At 39.2% G+C, this 23,417-nt stretch overlaps 1 protein-coding gene across 1 annotated transcript in view; it reads right to left on the reverse strand.

Annotated features, from left to right (window-relative positions):
• RERG (RAS like estrogen regulated growth inhibitor) overlaps nt 1-23,417 on the reverse strand; it is a 105,251-nt gene that overhangs the window by 11,011 nt on the left and 70,823 nt on the right. The window contains exon 3 of the mRNA XM_055118542.1: nt 1,566-1,622. Coding sequence (XP_054974517.1) covers nt 1,566-1,622 — 57 coding nt within the window. The remainder of the gene's footprint in view (nt 1-1,565; nt 1,623-23,417) is intronic.

Here is a 23,417-nt window from a genome sequence, read left to right on the forward strand (position 1 = left end):
GACTTTCTTTACTTTTTTTGATTGTATTTTGACTTATCTAAGTTTTACAAATATCCTTACTCCCTAAAATCTTAATAATTTAAGGGAATCAGTAGAAAAACAATAATTTCTTTACTTATACTAGTATATATCAATGAATAATAGAATTAGTTTATTAAATGGTCTGAAAAATTTTAAATTCTCTCAAAGCAACTAAAACAACTACAGACACTAAATTTAAAAAAATTAAAGACTCTTCTTACCTTACTTTTTTTTATTTATCAAAATGCCCTATCAAGCACACAACAAACAAGAATGTGGCAAGGGCTCTGAATATAGAACTTCTCTTGATTTAACAGCTATCAACTGGGGCTGGAGCGATAGCACAGCGGGTAGGGCGTTTGCCTTGCACACGGCCAACCTGGGTTCGAATCCCAGCATCCCATGTAGTCCCCTGAGCACCGTCAGGAGTAATTGCTGAGTGTAGAACCAGGAGTAACCCCTGTGCATCGCCGGGTGTGACCCAAAAAGCAAAAAAAAAAAAAACAAACCAGCTATCAACTATTTTTTTTATTAGAGACTATGAACTCAGAAAAATCAGGATGATATGTAGATTTTTCCTCAGCATCTAAAATAATTGGACACTAAAATAATTTGTCTTTTGAATGGAAAATGTTAAAATGATGAAAGATGGCCCAAAGGAAAAGAAAGCTCTCTTTTAAACCTAACATATACAGTCTTGGAGCAATAATAAAAAATAAAGACAGGAATGAGGATTTTTGCCAGTTCACTACTCCTGGGATGCACAGCTCTGTCTGGGATGCCTCCACAGCTGACGGTGACCTGGGGTGTCAATCCCTCTTCCTCAGGACTTCAAAGTCGTTGCCTTTGACAAAACTGACTGGGCTTCTGAAGCAAAACAACTATAAACACAAAGGGCTAAATTTAGAGTAAAATCTGGAGCTTAAACTAGATCTCATGGATTTTCAGCCTTGTTCGGAAGACAGTAGCTAAATAGATTTCTAATAACTACTCTGTTGTGGGTTATTTAAAAGAAAAGATAAAACTTCATATATCACCGTTGTTGCTACACTAAAGACCCTTAGTTATACTTCTCTGCTATTTAAAACCTTTTACAAAATACACTTCTGTTAAACTGATGGGAGAGATAAGGGGGAAAAACTTAATTTCAGTTTTCCAAAAATCAGTATTCAGAAGTGTTTTGATATTTTATACTCACTTGGGCATGTAGTCCTGTCCCACCCCAAGGTAGTCAAATCTACTATAACCTCTTTTCCCTGTTCCAAGGATATTATGTTTTCTTGAGAGACAAGCTAAATTCTGCACCCACCTCCCTGTCTCCAGTTTGAAGTGCTTTCTCCATCTATGCATGAAAATTCTGTGGGTTTTTGAAGCACAGACAGAAACACATTCCTAGCTTCTCAGAGGAATTCTTTGCATGAGTGTATAATGTGCTTCCGAAGTAATTTTAATGTGCTTTAAAAATATCTAAACAGAAAATGTCATTTTCTCTTCTGTGCTATACATCTTCATTGGCAAGAAGGAAGAAAGATAATTGAACCTACCAAGAGTGGGGTCATACTCCCAGATGAACCGTTTGGTCAGAAATCTCACTACAAGAGCTGTGGAAGAAAAAAAAGAGTAACATTTCAAACTAATTGGTAAATTTTCTTACACTTCTTACCCTTATGAAAGAGGAATAAACCATACAATTATATAAGTCTTACCCCTGAACATACAAATTCAATACATTCATTCATAGTATTCAAAGATCTTTTACACTTTATATTCTGAAAACTGGTCCCATCTCTTAGTGGGCTTTTTGTATAATAACCAACAGCTCAGACTTGTTCTTCAGTCATAGGGTCAAATCACACACAAAACATGGCCATGTGAAAATGCTCATGTGTAAAATAACTTTTAGCAAAACAATGCATTCAGATACAAAATGTCACAATAAAGATGTATAACGTCTATATATGGGTAAAGACTGACAAGGATGATAAAAATGTAATCATTTGGGGGCTGGGAAGATCATTTAAAAGGGAGATGGTGGCACATGTGTTGCAGGTGTAATGTCCTGAGTTGAAAATATAAACAATCTTAAGGGAAATATTCCAGTGGAATCACAAGTCTTTTGGGGATCACACTGATGCTATAGATATTTTTTATTATATTATGTCTTATTATTATTATTCAACAAATCCATTGATTATTTTTAAAATATTATAAAAGTTCTTTTAAAAGTTTTCTTTTGTTTTGAGCCCCACCCAGCAATCCTCAGGGGTTATACTTGGCTCTGCACTCAGGAATTACTCCTGGGTAGTGCTCAGGGGGACCATGTTGGGTGCCGGGGATCAGACTCAGGTCATCCACATGCCAAGTCAATGCCCTACCTGCTGTACTATTGCTCCAGTCTTAAGATATTGCAACTCTACCACTAAAAGATCTATTATAGGATCATCATCATCATCATCATCATCATCATCATCATCATCATCATCCCGTTGATTGTCGAATTTCTTGAGCAGTCTCAGTAACGTCTCCATTTGTCCTAGCCCTGAGATTCTAGAAGCCTCTCTCTACTCATCCTTCCCAACGATGCCGCACTGGAGGCTCTTTCAGGGTCAGGGGAATGAGACCCAGCTTGTTACTGGTTTGGGCATATTAATACACCATGGGGACCTTGTGAGCTCTCCCATGTGGGCAGGAAACTCCTGGTAGTTTTCCAGGCTCTCCCAGAAGGAGAAGTAGGCTATAAGATATTTCGTGGCTTTATATTATAGGATACTTTCCTTTTTATTGAGATGCCCTTTATGGAGAATCTAAAGAGACTCTGAGAAAAACAGAAGTGGAGCTCAGTGAAAGTGACGGCCTGGGCGTGGCCTGCTGTACACTGCGGATCTGCAGCAGTGGGAATCCCCACCAGCGGGGCGTCTATGAGAGATCACAGAGCAAATTGCAGCAGAGCCTCCTAAAAGGGACCACAGACACATGTGGCCTCGCTAAGAGACGGAGAGCAGCGATGCTCTTTTAATTACAGAGGGCGAGGATGGTCTGGAGCCAAAATGCTACAGGGTCTAGAGCGGCAAGGCCACTGGCCCTGCAAGACTTCCCAGGGAGACCGTCTTTCGGTTTGATGTGCCATTTTCAACTGTCACTCTTCTGTCTCCAGAGACTGGATCTTTTTTCATTTTTTTTTAAGTCAGAAACAGTAAACACTAGACAGATACTTTTCCGTTTTTAAATTAGCACTTTCAGTAAACACAACTGCCTGGGGGATGCAGGCTTTCATCTTCTGTCGGAATGCTCTGCTTTAACTCTCAAGGCTACAGCGCAGAAGACTCCATTCTGCTGGTGTCTTGAATGGAATGAGCTGTGGCCATGAACAAAATTCTTTAGATAGTTGAGGTCTGAAGTCCCTAACTCCAAGAGGATGTAAACCTTAATGGTTTTTCATCATAATCTTTTCAAATGTATTAAAATGTTGATATTTAATATCAAGTCTACTGAACACAACTAAATTGAACCATTTTTTTTCTTTTATTTTGGGTCACACCCAGCAATGATCAGGGGTTACTCCTGGCTCTTCACTCAGGAATTACTCCTGGCGGTGCTCAGGGGACCATGTGGGACACTGGGGATTGAACCCGGGTCGGCCGCATGCAAGGCAGACATTCTACTGCTATACTATTGCTCCAGCCCCAGTTGAATCATTTTTAAACATCAGGACCTTAGTTTACTTTAAAAGCATGATTTAATTTACAGTAATACTTTAAGAAGCTGTAGAATGGTTGAGACAGAACAACTCTAGAGAGTTCAAGCTTTTAAGTATTTTTAGTTTAGTTTTTGAATATATATATATTCATACATACGCATAATTTTTCTCCTTCATTTATTTATTTGGTTTTGGTTTGGAGGTCACACCCAGTGGTGTCAAGGCTTATTCCTGGCTTCTATACTGAGGGATTACTCCTGGCCGGCTCAGGGACCATATGGGATGCTTAGGATGGGACTCAGGTCCACTGCGTGCAAGGCAAGTGCCCTACCCTCTCTACTGTCTGTCCAGCCTTATCTTTCCTTCTTTAAACACGATGTTGTCTTTTGGTCACTGTCACTGACACCACCTCTAATAACCATCTGCATGTCTATTTATTGCTTTTTTTTATTCCAAAGACTGATAAACCAGATTAACAAAGTTTGTTAGAAGCTGTCAAATTCATTCTGCTTACCAGCCCCTTTCCAGAAAACATCTATCCTCAGTAGCCCCTGAAAATATCTAACTTTAAGCAACAAACAAAACACCTTCTTCCCCATCACACCAGTGTGGTTCCAACCACCTTCACTCCAGGGAGGCATTGTCCACTTTGGGAAACGTGGTCTAGAAATTTTGTCTGTATTGGAACAAACTAGACCTGGGGCTAGTTCTAAGGCACCTATGGCATTAATATAAATGTGATGCTGGTTTATATTATAAATATATTATTTGTGTTCATATATAATATATTCTTTATATAATATGTATTATAATATATAATATAGATATATATAACATATAATATAGATCAGTGTCACTGTCATCCCGTTGCTCATCAATTGGTTCGAGCGAGCACCAGTAACATCTCTCATTTAGAGACTTATTGTTACTGTTTTTGGCATATTCAATACGCACGGGTAGCTTGCCAGGCTCTGCCGTGTAGGCTCGATACTCTCAGTAGCTTGCCGGGCTCTCCGAGAGGGGCGGAGGAATCGAACACAGTTGGCCACGTGAAAGGCAAAAGCCCAACTGCTGTGCTATCGCTCCAACCCTATATAATATAGATGTATATAACATATCTATATTATATAATATATTATATTATAAACATAAACTAGTATATTTCAGAGCAGGTATGTATGTTGTGAAAGGATCCTGATGACTTCTCTACCTTCCAGAAGACCTAATGTAATGGCTGGTCTTCAGTGAAGTTCAACAAGCCGTTTTGGATGTATTTTTTAAAAGGGACACAAACAGTATTTGTTGTTATTTTAATAACAGAATCACACATCAAAATTCAATCTTTCAAATGCATTAAAAATATCAAAACCTCCTTTAAGCATGTCCTATGAATATTCTTTGAAGACATGCTTCTGTCGCTCACAGATTATTCATGGAGAAGTCAAATGCGTTCTCTATTTTTAAGTGCACAATAAAATTCTAATTTAAAATTTAGAATCTAAAATTTACATGTCTGGAAGTGATATCTGTCAATGGTTCTATTAGCAAATTATGTCTGGAGTACTCAGATGACATTCGCCATTTGCTGATTATAATTATACAAAGTCACCAGGACTCCTTATCCCCACATTTCACTGATTTTATTATAAATAGAATTTTTCACATGATCTCTCCCATTATATCTCGCCTCCCCCACAACTCCCACTCTCACTACTGGTTTCACCTGCCAATGATAGCCCTCTTGTTGACACCTTTTCTTCTGGGACCCCCATCAATTACTGCTCTCTACAGCAGCAATGATTTTGTCAAAATCCCAACAATTTTAAGTCACCTTTTCTTTCCCATTTCTCCCCAGTTTGACTTCGCTAACAAATTACCGAGTGTCTGTTCCATGCCAGGTTCTCTTTTAGGTATTTGGAATAAGCAAGTCAACAATTTGGATAAATGTGTCTGAATTTTTTTTTTGGTACTGGAGTGATAGCACAGCCGATAAGGTGTTAGCCTTGCATGTGGCAAACCCAGGTTCGATTCCTCTGTCTCTCTCAGAGAGAGCCTGGCAAGCTACGGAGAGTATCCTGTCCACACAGCAGAGCCTTGAAAGCTACTAATGGAGTATTTGACATGCCCAAAACAGTAACAAGTCTCACAATGGAGATGTTACTGGTGCCTGCTTGAGCAAATTGATGAACAACAGGAAGACAGTGCTACAGTGCTACAGTGTCTGAACTACAGAATTCTTTTAATAGGATCCTTTTAACAGGAGGCAGATTAAAATAAATACAATCAATCATAAACAAAGTGATGAGAGCTATGGGATAAAATAAGGTTTGTGCAGGGTAAGGAGGATTCAACACTGGTGGATGAGGTATAAGTTTTTACTGAAGCTAGGTGTTTGGGATGATGGGCATAGTGGTGAAATCAGGAGTCGAGGGAAGACAGGAGAGGGAATAGCATCCACAGAAGAGGGAGAGATCCTGCAGCAAGAATGCAGTCAGAGGGCTGGAGCAATAGCACAGAAGGTAGTGCGTTTGCCTTGCTCGAGGCCAATGGGGATTTGATGCCCAGCATCCTATCTGGTCCCCTGAGCACTGCCAGGGGTAATTCCTGATTGCAGAGCCAGGAGTAACCCCAGTGCATGGCTGGGTGTGACCCAAAAAGAAATGAAAAAGAATGCAGTCAGATGCCTGTGCTCATGGACCGGAAGCAGTAGGGATGAGGGGTTCAGCCATGTTTTGTATCACACTGTTATCACCGTCACACCCCCACACATACTAGAACAGAAGTTTTTCCTCACATGGGGTCAGTTACCAAGGGTCTACAGTGGTCGGAAAATATTACAAATGAAGGTGCTTTGAGAGAGTTCACACTTCACATAGCTTTTACTTCTGTGTATTCCATGATTGTTCTATTTTCCTAATAGTTGTTTTTGTTACTTCCTTATTGTGCTAATTTAGAAATTAAAACTTCTCATAGATATGTATTTGTAAGGTAATATATAAAACACACAGGCCTGGTGCTGGCTATGGGTTCAGGGGTGTACTGGGGTCTTTGACTATAATCTCATGGAAAAGGAGCGGCTACTGAAATGCTTATATACTTTATTTACTGTTACATTTGGACTTAATCCTTCTTTGGAAGAATAGACCTGGATATTGAGCATAAGTATTGAGAATAAGGGCAGGAATTTGTGTAAGTTATCCTTGTTCTACATTGCCTAAAATAATTCTTGCCCAGAATAGAATGATGAATACTTGCTGAATAGAAAGATATTAATCCATATCTCAGCTCACTTTTTCTAACAATTCAACAACAACTCAACAATGAAAAAGAAGTAATGAAGTTAACTTGAGAATTCACCAAAAAAGCAAGCATTGATCTCTTTATGCCTCCTGTAAAAATTGCACTTGCAAATTTATTAAAGGAGTTGCTATAACATCAATCTAATTTTCTTTTGATAACTCTTCCAGCAGCTTGATCAAAAATTTTCTATTGCAATGAAATGGTAGTACTGCTTATCTTTATTTGCACTAGGATTCTGATACAAGGCATCGGTTTTTGAGAATTTGTGAGGTTTGACATATTTGATTGGTTACAGTTAAGTAACTGGATTCTGACATACTTTATTTTCTTCCCATTGCTTTGAAAATTCTTATCTTTCCCCAATGTAGCCAAATGTGTCTAATGGCTATCCTAGAAAAGAAGATTTTCTCCTTGTGTGGAATTTATAGACTATTTAGATATTATCTTACTATATATGGTTAATTTTTGGTATGGTTGGCAGTGAACTTCACGATTATCAAAGAAACCTGGCTTCTAACAATGGAAAATTCAATACTTAAACTTAAGTGAAGGAAATACTACTTTAAATTACATCAAAGATTAATTCAGCAGCATGCTATCCCATTTATAAGAGCTGAAAGGAAAAAATTGTATATTAAAGTTGTGCTAAATCAGCATTGAAAAACAATCTGGAGACTTCTTTGAAGAGTAAGAATTGAAACTCGAACTTGACTCAGCTATTGCATGTAGGTATCGACTCCCAAATACACAAAAAATGTTAATTTGAAAAAAATATACATATACCAATTTTCATTGCAGCTTTGGGTTCAATAGTCAGCACATGGAAGCAGCCCAAATATTCAACAACAAAAGAATGGATAAAGAAGTTTGTGTAGATACACAATTCAATACTATGCAGGTACATTCCCACAATTTGCAGCAACTTGAATGGAACTGGAGGGTATCGTGCTGAGCAAAGTAAATCAGAGGCACAAGAGCAGATACAGGATGAGCTCCCTCATCTGCGTTATAGAGGAACAAAGGGTATTGACAATGTTGCTAGATAATAAAACTCAGATACTAGGATGCAATATTCTGAGAGTGCCAAGTTTGAAAAGAATGAATAGGCTGACTAGAAGTAGCACAGAAATATTGGTGGAGGATCTCAAGAATGTGAGTGGTTCCAGGGAGTAACAGTCTGCACTAAAACCATAACTGCAAATTAACAAATAATAGGGTGAGGGGTGGGAGGGAAGGAACAAAGGATTGGAGGTGACATAGGAATGAGGGGTCGAGGGTCATGGGCACTTCAGTGATAGGGTTGGGCAGTAACTCTGTACATCAATACCATGAACTTAAACACTATCATAACCCAATCACCTAAACTATAACAAGAAATCATTTTTAAGTTGTGCTATTTTAAAGATTAACAAGTCTGGACTAGCTGTCCAAAATAGTTTCTGACACTATTTTCAAGAAGAGGCAGACGCTGTTTGAACTAGCTTTAATAATCAGAATAATTTGGAAGGAAAAGTGATTGGACTTGATTTGTTACAATAAATAACCTTTCAGAAAGAAATGCACTTTTCAAGGTACATTAGGAAGTAAGACACAGCGGGCTGGGAGTTAGTACAATGGTTAGGGTAGTACAGAGATTCAAAGTCCTGCACCACCCCAGAGTATTGCGGTCCCAGAGGATCGCAGTGTGGCCCTGAGGGCCCCAGCATTTCCGAGGGGGCCCAGGTATCTCCAAAGCTGTGGAGACTGATGATTGTTAAGTAATCAATTTTGTGGAACTAAATAATCATTTATTTATCATAGTAGTGCTTAAATTAAAACATGTCTCCTCTTGAAAAGTACCTCAAGGCAGAGTTGAGTTATATTTTAAATAGACATTAATGAGACTTCTGGAATGCTAAAAATTAAAAAGGTAGTTGACTGTATATTGCGCAATGACTACAAGCATCTCTATTTCTCAAGTGCACTCTTAGATGTAGAAATTAGTGAGCCTATTTCACACACAAGATACCTGAACTGAAAAGAAAATAAACTCGCCAGTTTTACAAAGCAGTTCAGTGACAGAACTGAGATTGAACTCCAAAACTCATGCTTTTACAATATGCAATTCTTGTTGCTATGTTTTCATATTTTGACAAATATTATTTAATTTTTAATGGCTGAAATTATTTTTCACAGACGCATACATCTTCCAAAGAGGCGTGCTTTGAAAGTGAATTTTTTGTTCATGACTAGATTTTTTTCATTTGCAGAAGAAAGAATATTTCTGACCAGAAACCATGGCAACACAAAAGGAGAACATGAATTTTATGAAGCAAGAAGGAAACTTTAATAATATTTTTGTTTCTTTTCTTTGAAAAAATCTTTAAGGATGCAGCAAAGAAAGAAAACAGCAGATAATGATGCAGACGTCAAGTATAAAGTGATATGTGATCAGCAACTGCTTTCTGACTATTAACGAGTTTATTCTTCTAACAACAAAAAATTGGGATCTCAGGAACTATTTCATTTGATTGTGGTCTTGGGGCCACATTAAGTGATGCTCAGGGCTTAGTCTCGACTCTATACTTGGTCACTCCTGGTGGTGCTCTGGGAACCATTTGTGGTCCAGGGTTTGAACTGACCTTGGCCATAGGCAATGCAATTCACACATGAGAAAGATACAGTCCCTGTTCTTGAGAAGCTGAGAATCTGTGCCTTCACATGTCTTAGGAAAAATAAAAGACCGAGTAATTTTGAGTTTTATCTAATTCAAGTCCTGCTATAATGCACGGACACAAAAAGAAAGGGCAGGCTAAGGCGAGTCTAACTTCCATTACTAAGTCAGAGGAAGGAAAACTGGCATTTCCAGAAGATAAAATATAATAGACAAAACCTGAGGAGTCTTTAAGGACCAACCCTCTGACTGTTTCTGTTCTGAACTGAAAGGGAGCAGAGCAGAAGACTGACCTCAGTGATGAGGAAATGTTCAGTTCCTCCTTCTTCCCCCTCTCCTCAGCAGCTTTATTATTTTCCTATCCAACCAAGTGTCCAAGTCAAACTCCCTATCCTCCCATCCCATGAGTCCTTCCTAACTTATTCTGAATCTTTCCTCAACCACCTAGACCAGGTCCACATTTTAAATTAAATCTTCTCTGTTCTTTGACCTTCTCTTTTTCTGTGACTTTCTAGTCTACCCCAAGAATTATCTTCTCTTGCACTATACGTATGGAAACAGCCTATGGAGACTTCAGCCATGGCCTGTGGTCTAGTAGGCCCTGTGAGAGGTAAGGACAGTCTTTGAAGTTGTCAGTGATGGCTGAGACTCAGACAGCTCCAGTTGGGCATCTCAGGATCATTTAGTAGCCCACCCCTGGCAAGTTGTGCAGTTTGACAAGTCAGTTCCACCGGACATGAACTCAGAGCAAAGATGTGTCACGGAAATCAGATTTTAAATATATTTACTGATGGTTAAATTTAATAATACCTTAATCCTCTTCCATTTGGCTATCATTAAACCTTTCTCTCGTCTCTATATTTAGGTTTCACACATATTCCCTTATTCAATGAATATTTATTGAGTCCTGAGCTAAACATGAAAGACACAAGACTGAGAAGTTCATGTAAGCAAGATCTTAGAAATGACTTCATATTTGAGATGAATTGGATGCTGAATCTTGGTTAAGATAAAACTTATTAAGGAAGAACAATCTAAGCAAAGCTTCAAACTCAAAAGTCTAGACATGAGGAAACCTGGTTTGATTAGGAATTGCATGTACTTTAGGTTAGGTCAAGTGGGATATGGGAAAAGCTACAGGACAAGAGGTTGTGAGGTTCTTGATTGCAGACTATGAAGGCACATATATGATATATGAGGAGTCTGGGTTTCACTCTGAGTCTATGCACATACAAGTTCTGAGTAGGGGCCCAGCTCAATTAGTTTATCCTTATAAAGTGTTCACTCATCATCATCTGTAGAGTGAGAAAGGAGAATTAGTCCATATGGGAAAAAAAGCCTTGAAGTAGCATCATGCTCTGAGGCAGGATATGATATAGAAATAAGAAAAAGTGAGATTGAATTTGGTCACATTGGAAAAGATATATCCATGAAAATTTCTAGGAAGAGAAGTACCAACTATTCTTCCATTTATTCAGCCATCTCTCCAACCATCCATCCACCCATCAATCCATCCATTCATCTGTGATATACATGACATGTATTTTTACATGACTACAGTGCTCCAGGTACTACTAGCCAAATCCTATAGACAGTTGAAATAGCCTGAAACTAGGGAAAGTGATCATTGCCAGAATGATATGTCTGGTGACAGGTTAAAGTAAAAGGCATGAGTGAGAATGGCACATATCAAAAATTATGAAAACATCCAGTATTAGCACGGATATGGTGGGCAAGAAATCCTCATTAGCTGTTGATGGGGATGTCTCTTTTGCTTCTCTGGAAATAAATATGGGGATCTATAAAAAATTGGAATAGAACTACCATATGACCCAGTGACAACACTTCTCAGCCTATATCCCTCAAACACAAAGACATTAGTTCAAAAGGATATTTGTACACATAAGTTCATCACTAAACTTGTAAAATAGTCAAAATATGGAAATAACCCAAATGCCCAACTATGGATGAATAGAACAAGAAGCTGTTGTATATATATATATGTTATATATATAAAATATGTATCACTGTCTCACTGTCACTGTATCACTGTCATCCCGTTGCTCATCCATTTGCTTGAGCAGGCACCAGTAACGTCTCCATTGTGAGACTTGTTACTGTTTTTGGCATATCAAGTACGCCATGGGAAGCTTGCCAGGCTCTGCCGTGCAGGCGAGATTCTCTCAGTAGCTTGCTGGACTCTCCGAAAGGGGCGGAGGAATCGAATCCGGGTTGGCCGCATGCAAGGTGAACACCCTACCCGCTGCACTATAGCTCGCAAATTGGAATACTATGTGGCTCTAAGAAAGAACAAAATCATGCAATTTGGAACTAGAGGATATCATGATGAATGAAGTCAGTGAGAAATAAAGGGATAGATACTGAATGATATCTCTCCTAAGCTACACAGCAAGGTAGCAACACAGGGCCAAAGGCCATTAACAAGAGAACTAATCCACACACAGAATTGGTGGTCAGGGAGGGGCACTGGGGTGCTTGGGAGAAGGAGGTGGGTACTCTGTTGATGAGTGTTAGAATTGTGTGCATGAGAAACCATTATTAGTATTATAAACAAGAAGATTTGAATCAACTTTTTTTTTATGTAAAAATCATGGCTACCACATCCCTTGTACCGAGTTTGAAGGAAGAAAGAGAAGAAGACTTAGCACAGACCTCTATTTTCATTGTATTTCATGGTGACTTATCTTCTTTTCTATGTTATCCTCCACCTCAACTTCTCCAAGTTATTTATCAGAATGAACAAAGATGAATAGGGACTGGATAGATAGCACAGCAGGTAGGGAGTTTGCCTTGCCTGTGGTTGACCTGGGTTCGATCCCTGACATCCCATATAGTCCCTGAGCATTGCTAGAATTAACCTCTGAGAACCACCAGGTATAGCCCTCCAAAACAAACAAACAAGCAAATGATGAATAGACAAGGCCAGTGTCCAAAAATCTATTTTATAGTTGTAGGCTGTAAGAAGCCCTCCCTCTTCTCTACCCCCTGCATTACCTGCTCCCCTGCTTTATTCCTTGTGATGTTCAAAGGAGATTGACATTTAAAAAAGCCCTTAAGTCCCATAAAAGCATAGAAATTGAACAATTTAATGAGAATTTAAAATCAATGCAATATAAAAATGAATGCTTTATAGTGCCAAAAGTTAAAATGAGAACAAAATTAATTCCAGATGGGGATGGTAGGGATCACTTTTAAGTAACTGTTTAAGCCTGAAAATTTGACTTATCCTGAATTTTGACAAAAATATCACTGAGGAAGAGTTATAAAACAAAGTTAGGTTTGTGTGCAAGCAATATTCCAAGGATAAGTAGTAAAATCTCAAAAAAAAATTATTAGGGAAAAAGTACTGTCTCTAAAAACCTAGCCCTGGGCATCTATTTTTGGCATGTTCCATGCCCTGAAAATGGAATTATTTTGTTACGGAATGGTAAGGTAAGGGTAAATTTGATACTGACATCTGGGTTTTAGATGAAAAAATGAGAACAGGTGATATGTAGGATCATAACATAATTCCTAACATGTTTTGATAGGCTGTAGAGACAAAAAGATGCTTAGAAAAAACATTAAATCAAAACGATTTTAAGTTAAAAAATTAAGCTATATGATTGGACAACAACAAATTTTTCCCAAAAGCTGTAACAAAGGGAGTTAAGCTAGGGATATGGTAATTAATAAGTTTGGTTTTGTATTTTTTTTGCATCTTGAAGGTAAAGAAATCAAATGCCATAGATTCTGTGTCCAAAAATTCAAACCAGTTTTTATATAAGGTTGGGATTATGTGATTTTAATTATGAATGATATTTATTAAACCTGCCACTAAATTTCCTCCACCAGAGTTATAATAATCTAATTGCATTTTATAATAATCCTTCATGTCAAGATATCATATTCCTGTGGAATTATCTGTAGTCATTAATTTTCTATGACTTTTAGGGATCTAGATATCTCCTTAAAAGTTTTAGTTTTAATTTTTTATGAAAGAGGCATGCATATGGTGTTAGATCTGGATTCTCCCTACCCCCATGCTGTCTTCGCAAGGCACACGAGAAATGGGCAGCGAGAAACATTTGGACTTTGTGACAGCATGGACGTGAGTCAGAGTGACTAAGTATCCCAGAGAGGCAGAGATGCAGCTCTTCAAAACAAAGCAGAGATCTTAAAAATAAGGCTGTCCACACGTCGCATCTTCTCCAGACTCTGAGGCTTTATGCCTAACTGTATTTGGAGATTTAATGGACCGTGGCCCCGACTACACTCTTGGGGGCAGGGGTGGGGGTGTTCACCTCAAACAGGGGGTGTCTCCATTTGCAGTTCCATCACCACTCCCTCTGGCGCCATCCCTGTGCACACAGCAGGAGTCAGAGGAAGCAGCCAAGACCTGCAGTAGCTGAACTGACCATCAGCCTGCTCAGAAGCCTGGCACTTCAGAATAAACTCATACAAGTCATTTTAGTTAAAATTTCAAGTTAGAACATAGTCTAACTTGAAGTCATTTAGTTAAAAGTTCGAGTTAGAACACAGTCTAACAGAAGTCCAACATTTCCGACTAAACTCATACAAGTCATTTTAGCTAAAATTTCAAGTTAGACTTGAAATTGAAAATGGGCTGCTTTGGGAAATTGGCTTGTGCAGACAAATGTGCAAACCCGAAAGCAGTCGTATGGAAAAATGTGCTTATAAGATCTATGGGAGAAATTATGGTAAGGAACAGATAACATATTGTACTCAGAATGGTAAAAACTGGACATGATTACAGCTCTGTAACTTTCTAAAAAAAAATCTCCAATAAGGTAATTATGGTCTTTGAGCTCAGTGTCCTTGTTTGCAAAATGAAGAAAAGAAAATGTACCTTATAAAACTATAGTGATGGTCGAATGTCATACTAGAGGTAAATGTGTTTTAAAAACTCTTAAGTGTCCCAAAACAGAGGGTAAAGAAACTGTCCCCAGGATCTACAATGTACCAGGGTCCTTGTATTATGATAAAATTATGCACACTTTATTGTTCATTTGTACAGTATATAGAGTATCATATTCTACATTTCTGGCTTGCCTAGGATAGTCTATTTTACTGTCTTTTCTCGGAATAACTTTTAGTAATGCCCCTCTCACTCTGAGAAGTAGTTTTTGCTCCAGTGATAAATCATATGCTCATCTTATTAATTTAATTTCCACACTTTGTCGGGTAAAAATAGTTCTTTTTCTTTTAGTAGGTGAAGCACCAGAAACCTACGTGTCTGCGGTGGCTTGTATGTCTTCTCACAGTTGGTCATGCAGTTTTACAGGGAATCAAGTCTAGGTTCTCCGACTAGAGAGCACGGGCTGAGGGCTTTATGGCTCTAGTTGTTTCATGGCCTTAGCATGTTCCTGCTCAGATTTGTGTTACAATTTTAGGATGAATTGAAGCAAGTTCTCTACAGCCCAGAAGATGGGACCCACTGCGAAACACCAGCAAGTTAAGAGCAGAGAGAAGGCTAAGAACTGAGTTCCTGAGCTGGATCTTTCTAAATCCTGTCCACCCCTGCCCACTGGGCCTTTGCATCAGCCCCTAGACTAGAGCAAAAGCATACGGATTAACTTTAAACAAATCACCTTAGAAATGTGACATTAACAACCCTCCCCTTCCCTCTTCATTTTATTTGGGTTTCAGTCAAATCATCTTAAGAGGAAAAAAAAAGTCAACATCTCCTTCAAATCTGCCGTTTTCTTGGCATTCTAAAGTTTTTAATTGTGTTCAGATTGTAAATCTAATTTAGTGAAACCTCAAACACACACACACATGCATCACTACATTTACCTCATTTAAGCCTTTAGTAAAGTTTCATTCTTGCAAAATGAATTCACTATCCCCTGGTAAACATTGTAAAAAAGTTATTATTATACTGGTGATTAGAAAGACTCTCTGGCTTTAGTTTATAGAATTCTGTGACCTTTAGTTAATATGATAAATAAAATATATTAAAATTTGGGTCTAGAAAATGAACACAACTCCTAGTGTAAAATTTGCTTTAAGCAAACAAAACATTTTGTAACATTCTTTAACTTAAACTGTGTCTTTACAAGCCAAATGGGCCAATTATTTTTCTAGGGGTGGTCTTTAGATTATTCATGCTAAAACAATTCGAATAAAAATAGAGTAAAAGTAGAGTCATCTTACAACTGCAATTATGATGATATATTTATGTCTTAAATTCATTTTTCAGGGTAGTATAAATTATCATCTTATTATACTGATTAAAGATGAGGAAAATTAAAATTTTATTTTAAAATAATGTATCCAAAATGATGCCCACTGACCCAGATCATCTCCATCAAAATGTGATGAAGTATTTTGGATCATTCAGCATCATATAAAATATCATATAAAATATTACCCAGGACGATTAACATAAGATTTTAATATCTAATAAGGCTGATTGTGAAAAATTAACATATTGAGGTGCTAAATAAGAAAAAGAGTGAATTCTGTTTTTTTTTTAAGTCTGGAAAAATATAACAAATCAAGCTCATCCTATAGAGACTGTAGGGTCACTAATGCAAGTCAGGGCTGGAGAGAGTAATGGGTTTGAGGCACAAGGCTTGCATGCGGCTGACCCTGGTTTGGTCCCCGGGACTACCTGGCTTCCCCAGCATCGCCAGGCATAGCCAGAGACTTCTCAGCACCGCTGGGTGTGGCCTTGGAGACCCCTGAGCAGTGCCAATACAGCCCACGTGAACTCAGCCTTGAGGCCTCTCAGTGAACTGCCAGCCCAGTTGGCCACAATCACCAGAGTAACCCCCTGGCCTCCTGAGCACTGCTTGAGAGCCTCAAAGGAAAGCCCTCCAAACCAAAAATGCATGTCAGGAACATTTCTGAAGAGCGCGTCTATGAATCTTGATGGAGAGCAACAGTCTGTGCTCTTGGCACATGCAGACACAGAGGTTAGACCGCCAGAGTGCTGGGATTAACCCGGTGCATGTCTGGATCTGAGAGCTTCCGTCTGGAGAGAACACTGCAAGGGACGAGCGAGGCTTTCAGTGCAGGAGTGAGTGCAGTGCATTCTGAGAGCACCGTGAACTGAGAGCAAAGTCAGCAGGGAGAAGTTTTCCAGAAAGCTACAGGAACATTCAAAACAAATTACGGGGTTGTGATAACATGGATGTAGCTGGCCGATGGAGGAGGTCGAGGGAACTGAATGACGCAGAGGCAGATGCACGCTACACACTGCATGATTTCACTTAGATGTGGAGTCTACGGAAGCAAAACAAACAACATGAAAATTATAGCGACAGAAAACAGACTGGTGGTTTCCATTAGCAGATAGAAGACTGGCGTGTGGGGGCGAGAATGGATGAAGGGGATTGAGATACTAATATTTAGTCATCAAATGAATAAATCAAGGCGAATGCCATTGGAAGTGATGACTGGCTAATGGCCTGGTGAGCTTTTGAAGGTTTGTAAAGTGGCTGGGTTGAGCTCTTAGGTGCTTTGTCTTTGGGGAGATCCACAGAGCATTAGGCTTCAATATTTGCATCTTTGTGTATTTTACACTTCAATAAAAATGAAAGAAACTGACAGCCAATACTTTCCCCAAAATAGTGTGAATGCAAGTTTTACTGATGGTCAGAGCTGGACTAGAATGGCCTCAACAGGATGACATGCCTGTGACTTGGCCAACTCTCTGTGGCTCTGGTTTATCTTCTTTCCAAAAAATAGGTATAAGACACTGACAGCGCAAGGAAGGTCAAATGGTATAACAAATATGAGAATGTCTAATATGTCATTATAAGATATTAATAAAAACAGCTAACATTGACAGAAGGCTTCCCAGAAATTACGTAATTTTTTTCTCCTATACACCCCGCTGGGCAGGACTTTTATTGGAAGGCTGCACAGACTAAATTAGTCATCCCAGATCACACAGCTATTAGAAGGAAACGCCAAAATTAAAATGCAATCAGGCCACATACTTAACCACGGCATTATCTGTGTAATAAGGACTTAATAAATGGCGATTATTGCTGTTACAAGAGCAGATCCAGGCAGGGATGTGGGAGGACAGAGGGAGGAACTGGGAGGGCGTTAAATTGCCGTTCCCAAGATCCTAATGGCAACTCCAGGATTAGGCTTTGAAATTCTGCGCCACATAAATGACGGCTATTATTAGCGTGAAGCAATTACCTTACCAAACTTGAGACAGAAAATGAAAGTTTCTTAACGCAATATATTTGCACTCAAAAGAAAAATCCGCTGGGAAGAAGGTTGTGCTCTCCTCCGGGACATTAGAACTTGTTCCTTTAGACACAAAGATTAGCTCGTCTTCCAAGGAAGCAACTGGCTTGGGTGGAATTATGGTTTATTTTCCCCCCTCTATCTTTTCAACATTTGCTATAATGAACAAACTTTATTTCACAGTGGAAAACTAACTTTAAAAATAAAATGAAAAAAAAAAATAAAATGAAGTGAAAACAAAAACCAATCTCTGTAATGCAATAAGAACCATATGTCTTTTAAATGAAAAACATGCTTATTTCTCCTTTGTTTCTTGGAAGCAGCCTAGCCAACACGCAGTCTGCAGCTTTGAACCATTTAAAAAAACACACCCAGGCCAAGTGTTTGCACGCAACAGTTCAATTGTACCCACATTGACAATTGGATGGCTTCAAAGGGCAATGGTAGAAACCTGATCTTCTTCTTAGTTGCATTCTTGGTAGATTTTTTTCTTAAAAACCACATACTGGTGACATTAGTTGTAGAGTGCAGCGTTCTGTGTCACTTTGAAAGAAAAGTCTATTGATACCAAGACAGGAAGAAGCAAAAAGCACAATGGTAGCAAAAGGTGGTAAGGGAATGTCCATCAGTGGTAAGGGAATGTCCAAGAATTGAGGGTGCAAGAAAATTGTTACCATCCACCAGAGGGCACTAACAGCATATTCAAAAACATTCTCAGAGATCCTTGAACAACGCCCCCCCCTCGCCTACCCCTCCACATACCTCCTTCCTTGCCCCACTGCTGGGCCCCTCCACACCCCAATTCTATGCAGAGAAAGAGACGATGATTAGATCAGCAGAGTTCCATCTTTATTCTGCTTGCTTTTCCTGCATAAATCACTGATTTTCCTTCTCAAGAAGGGTTGTGGATTATGTGTTGACTGCTGCCTTAAACTGCTAGATCCATTTGATTGTAAACATATTATTTTACAAGTGATGTGTGTTCACCCTTATGTATAAACTAGCTGCAAGACCCATGTCTTGCCTCGGTTCTGTGATGCCCTTTTGTTTTAGCATTGCTCAATGCTGGTGTCTGTGGTAGGATCCTGGCCAGGGACACTACGGGCCTCTGTAAGAGGACTGGCAGGACAGGTGACCAGAATGGGCAGAAGGGAACACGCAAAGCAGCGGGTAATTAGTCAAGTCACCGGGAGGGAAACTGCTCTGCTAAGGAAGATAAATAATATTTCGGTTTTTTTTAAATTTTTGGTTTTTGGGTCACACCTGGCGATGCAGAGGGGTCACTCTTGGCTCATGCACTCAGGAATTACTCCTGGCAGTGCTCAGGGGACCATATGGGATGCTGGGAATCGAACCTGGGTCGGCCGCGTGCAAGGCAAACACCCTACCCGCTGTGCTATCACTCCAGCCCCCATGAAGATGAATAATATTTCAATAAATATATTCTTGCTGCCCTTTCTGATTTGGAAAAGTTTTAAGTGTCACCTACTCCACTGCTACAAGGCTGGTTGGTATTTCTGGGGTACCAACTGGGAGATGAGGTTTTTCTATTCCCTGAAACTGTTTGCCACAGGTTTCTGCCCGTTCCAGAACAGACTCTAAAAGCAGCTGCCTGGAGCTTGGGCATGGTAGACATAGCCCCAAGAACAAAGCATGTATGGCCCCATCCCACTTGTGCTGCTAAAAATTCGCCATAGGGAAGCTTAACACTGACAACTGGACGCGTGAAAGCCAGTCCAGCTGGAACCTTCCCCGTGGTTTTCTATGTCTTAGGAATTGAGATCTGCTATGAACAAATATGTTTTTTAGAAGTTCATTTTCAAACAGTATTTGAAATTTAATAGAACTTGTTTGATTGGAACCAGATCTAGCACACGTTCTTAAGTATTAAAGTCTAATACAATTACGTTCTTATTTGGGGGATTTTCTTGCCATGACTTTTCTGAAAAACTAGCACAGCTCTTTACATGTATTGAATTCTCTACTGTTAGAATGCAGAAAAATGTTCCTTTCTTATTAGATTAATGTGTGTGTTTACTTACTGCACATCAACATGACCTCCTTATAAGTCATCACCTCTGATATTTATGGTCTAAGAATGAGGTAGTTGGGTGGGTCTTAAATTTATGTCTAAGTCAGAGATTAAGCAAAATAATAATCACTGTCACTATCATCCCGTTGCTCATCGATTTGCTCGAGCAGGCACCAGTAACGTCTCCATTGTAAGACTTGTTGTTACTGTTTTTGGCATATCAAATACGCCACGGGGAGCTTGCCAGGCTCTGCCGTGCAGGCAGGATACTCTCGGTAGCTTGCCAAGGGGCGGAGGAATCAAACCCAGGTCAGCTGAATGCAAGGCAAACACCCTATCTGCTGTGCTATTTCTTCTGTTACACATTTATTTTCTGAGGCAGTGATTTTCCAGTCATTCCACAGAGCCCCATGGTCACTCAAGGTTTCTTTAGGCTTTCAGGAAAGAACAAACAGGAGACAATTTGTGTTGCTTTTTTATTTAAAATTTGATAGCAATCATCTTCTACTTAAGCAGATAAGAATGATCTTACTGTTGTAAGTTGTAATATTAACTAGCAGTGTAGACTTTGAATGTTTGTAAAGATTGAAAGGGAAGTAAATTTTCTAAAGAACAGAGACTTTAACACACACTCTACTTATAAATCTCTGTCTTTAGGGATTTAGTTCTCTAGCAGGAAAGAGAAAAAATAATTACAACAAATCTACAAGGAAATGGTGAGCCACAGTCCCTAAATGATAAGGATCAACAACAAGCATGGTTTTGTCCAAGAATCATTATATATAATCATTATATTTAGATATAATCATTATAGCACTGTAACAGTGTCACCCCATTTTCATTGATTTGCTCGAGTGGGCACCAGTAATGTCTCCATTGTGAGACTTGTTGTTACTGTTTTTTGCTTATTGAATACATCATGGGGAGCTTTCCAGGCTCTGCCATGCGGGCGGGATACTCTCGGTAACTTGCTTGGCTCTCTGAGAGGGGCAGAGGAATCGAACCCAGGTAGGCTAAGTGCAAGGCAAACGCCCTACCCGCTGTGCTATTGCTCCAGCCCATTATATTTGTATATAATATGTATTTTTATGTAATTAATAGAAAAACGAATGCATTTCTTTTGGCAACCTTCTAAACAAAAATTCTTAAGAAAGAAATTTATTGAAAGAATATTATATGATTCACATCAATTTTTATAACAGCTACCACTTAACCTCTACTAAATTTTTTGAGATAGCTGTCTTTAAGAATGGATATTGCAGTTTTACCGGCAAGGCCTGTGAATGCAACCCTTCTTTGAAAGGCCTTTGTCAGTGATGAACTTACAGTGAGGCCATCAGATGAGGCCCTAATCTGCCTGCAGCATCCCTTTAAGACAAGGAAACATGGTATCCCCGGTGGAAGGAAGTTGACACTGGTGGGGGGTTGGTGCTAGAACATTATATGCCTAAAACTCAACTATCAGTGACTTTGTAATCATAGTTCTTTAAATTAAAATTTTTCATACTGGTCCCTTCTCTATCCTAACTACCCTTTGCCCCCTCACATTTGTGGCAAGCTTCCAACTACTGACCAGTCCTCCTGACCCCTGTTTCTCCTGGCCTTGGATACTAGTCTCATATTATTTTGTTTTTATGTCCCACAATGACTGCATACATTCTATATTTGTCCCTTTCTTTCTGACTCACTTCACTCAACATGACACTCTCCATGTCCATCCATTTATAAGCAAATTTTATTATTTCCCTTTTCCTAACAGTTGCATGGTGTTCCATTGAGGCGATGTGCCACAGTTTCTTTATCCAGTCTTCTAAGTGTTGAGTGATGAAAGAGGTAAAGGGATGTACATAATAACCTTTCAGTATCTGTATTGCAAACCATAATGCCAGAAAGGAAGGAGGAGGACGAGAGAGAGAGAGAGAAAGAAAGAGAGTGAGAAACAGAGAGACAGAGACAGAGATAAAAAGACAGAGAAATACAGAGATAGAGACAGAGATAGAGAGACAGAGACAGAGAGAGACAGAGACAAAGACAGAGAACTGTCTGCCATATAGGTAGGAGAGGGGGGTCAGGAGGGCAACTGGGGACATTGGTGGTGGGAAATAAACACTAATGAAGGGACAAGTTTGGAACATTACTGAAACCCAATCATGAACAACTTTGTAACTGCGTGTCTCGTGTTGATTCAACTAAAAAAAGAGAATTACTAAAATAAGTAATAAATTTTTTTAGAAAGGAGGAAATATAGGCACAGATTCAGATATGCATGGAGGTAAAGTGATGGGAAGACTTGGACAGTGCCATCCACAAGCCCACAAGACACCCAGAAGCTGAGAGAAGGCTCTGGAATGGCTCCCTTGCAGCCTTTGGAAGGAGACACATGTGCTGCTGACATTTTTATTTCAGACTTATAGCTGCCAAAACCATGAGGCAATAAATTCTTCCTGTTTGCACCACCCAATTGGTGGTACTGTTATGGCAGTTTCCAAACAAATACAGAAACATATTCCTAATACCCGTCCTTTTGGTTTTCTTTTTATCCTAATCTCCTGACCATGAATATTGCACCGAAGTTGTGTCCAAGTTGCCCTTCTAGTGCTACCTGGTCTGTTTTGAGACCACTTCACACTGCCAGCCACAGAAGGAAAATTCTTTTTAAAACTTCCCAGACCAGAGCAATTAGGAGAGCAAATCAGTTGTATAAACTCAGACTGTTAGGAAGCCAGAAGAAAATCCTACTTTGATAATTGTTCTTCATGAAGAAAGCAGTGTAGCCAATAATAAGAATTTTTTTTTTATTTGTTATTTGGCTCTGTTGGAGGGGGGCATCACACCAGCTATGCCTAGGGTTTACTCCTGGCTCTGTGCTCAGGCATCACTCGTACTGGTTCTGATGGGACCATATGTGGCCACAGGGATCAAAACCATGTCAGCTACAAGCAAGGCAAGTGCCTTACCCACAGTACTGTCTCTCCAGGCCCCCAAATCAGAAATGAGTCAACAGTTGATTGTATTTTGTTTCCTCCTAGGGAAATTTGGTCAATAACTAATGGAGACTAATTAATAAAAATTTTGCAGAATATAAAAACACAGGCATTGCAAGAAGTAACCAATGACATGCACTGACAGCAAAAACACAGAGTCTCGGTGTCTCTGAGGAGTCTCTGGAAACTCATTAGTCTCCAGACCAACAGGGAAATCCATGGAAGTTACAAGTCTCAGTCTTGAGGTCCCCCTTATTTGTTCCCTAGAGACAGTGGTGAAGGGATGTTGACAGGCTGGCCGTGGGTGTGGTGTAACCACACTGTATTCCTAGCTTACTACTAGCAAACCGTGCCGAAATGAAAAAGAAAAAAAAAATTTAAACCTTGCAATTATGTGTCTAAACAACTTAAAGTGCATTTTATTAGGGTAAGATAATTATGTAAAAACTATGCATAATTCCAACACAAGTATTTCCAATTACAAGTTTTTAAGTATAG

Source organism: Sorex araneus, chromosome 10 (genome assembly GCF_027595985.1).
Source record: "Sorex araneus isolate mSorAra2 chromosome 10, mSorAra2.pri, whole genome shotgun sequence".
NCBI classification, from domain to species: Eukaryota; Metazoa; Chordata; class Mammalia; order Eulipotyphla; family Soricidae; genus Sorex; species Sorex araneus.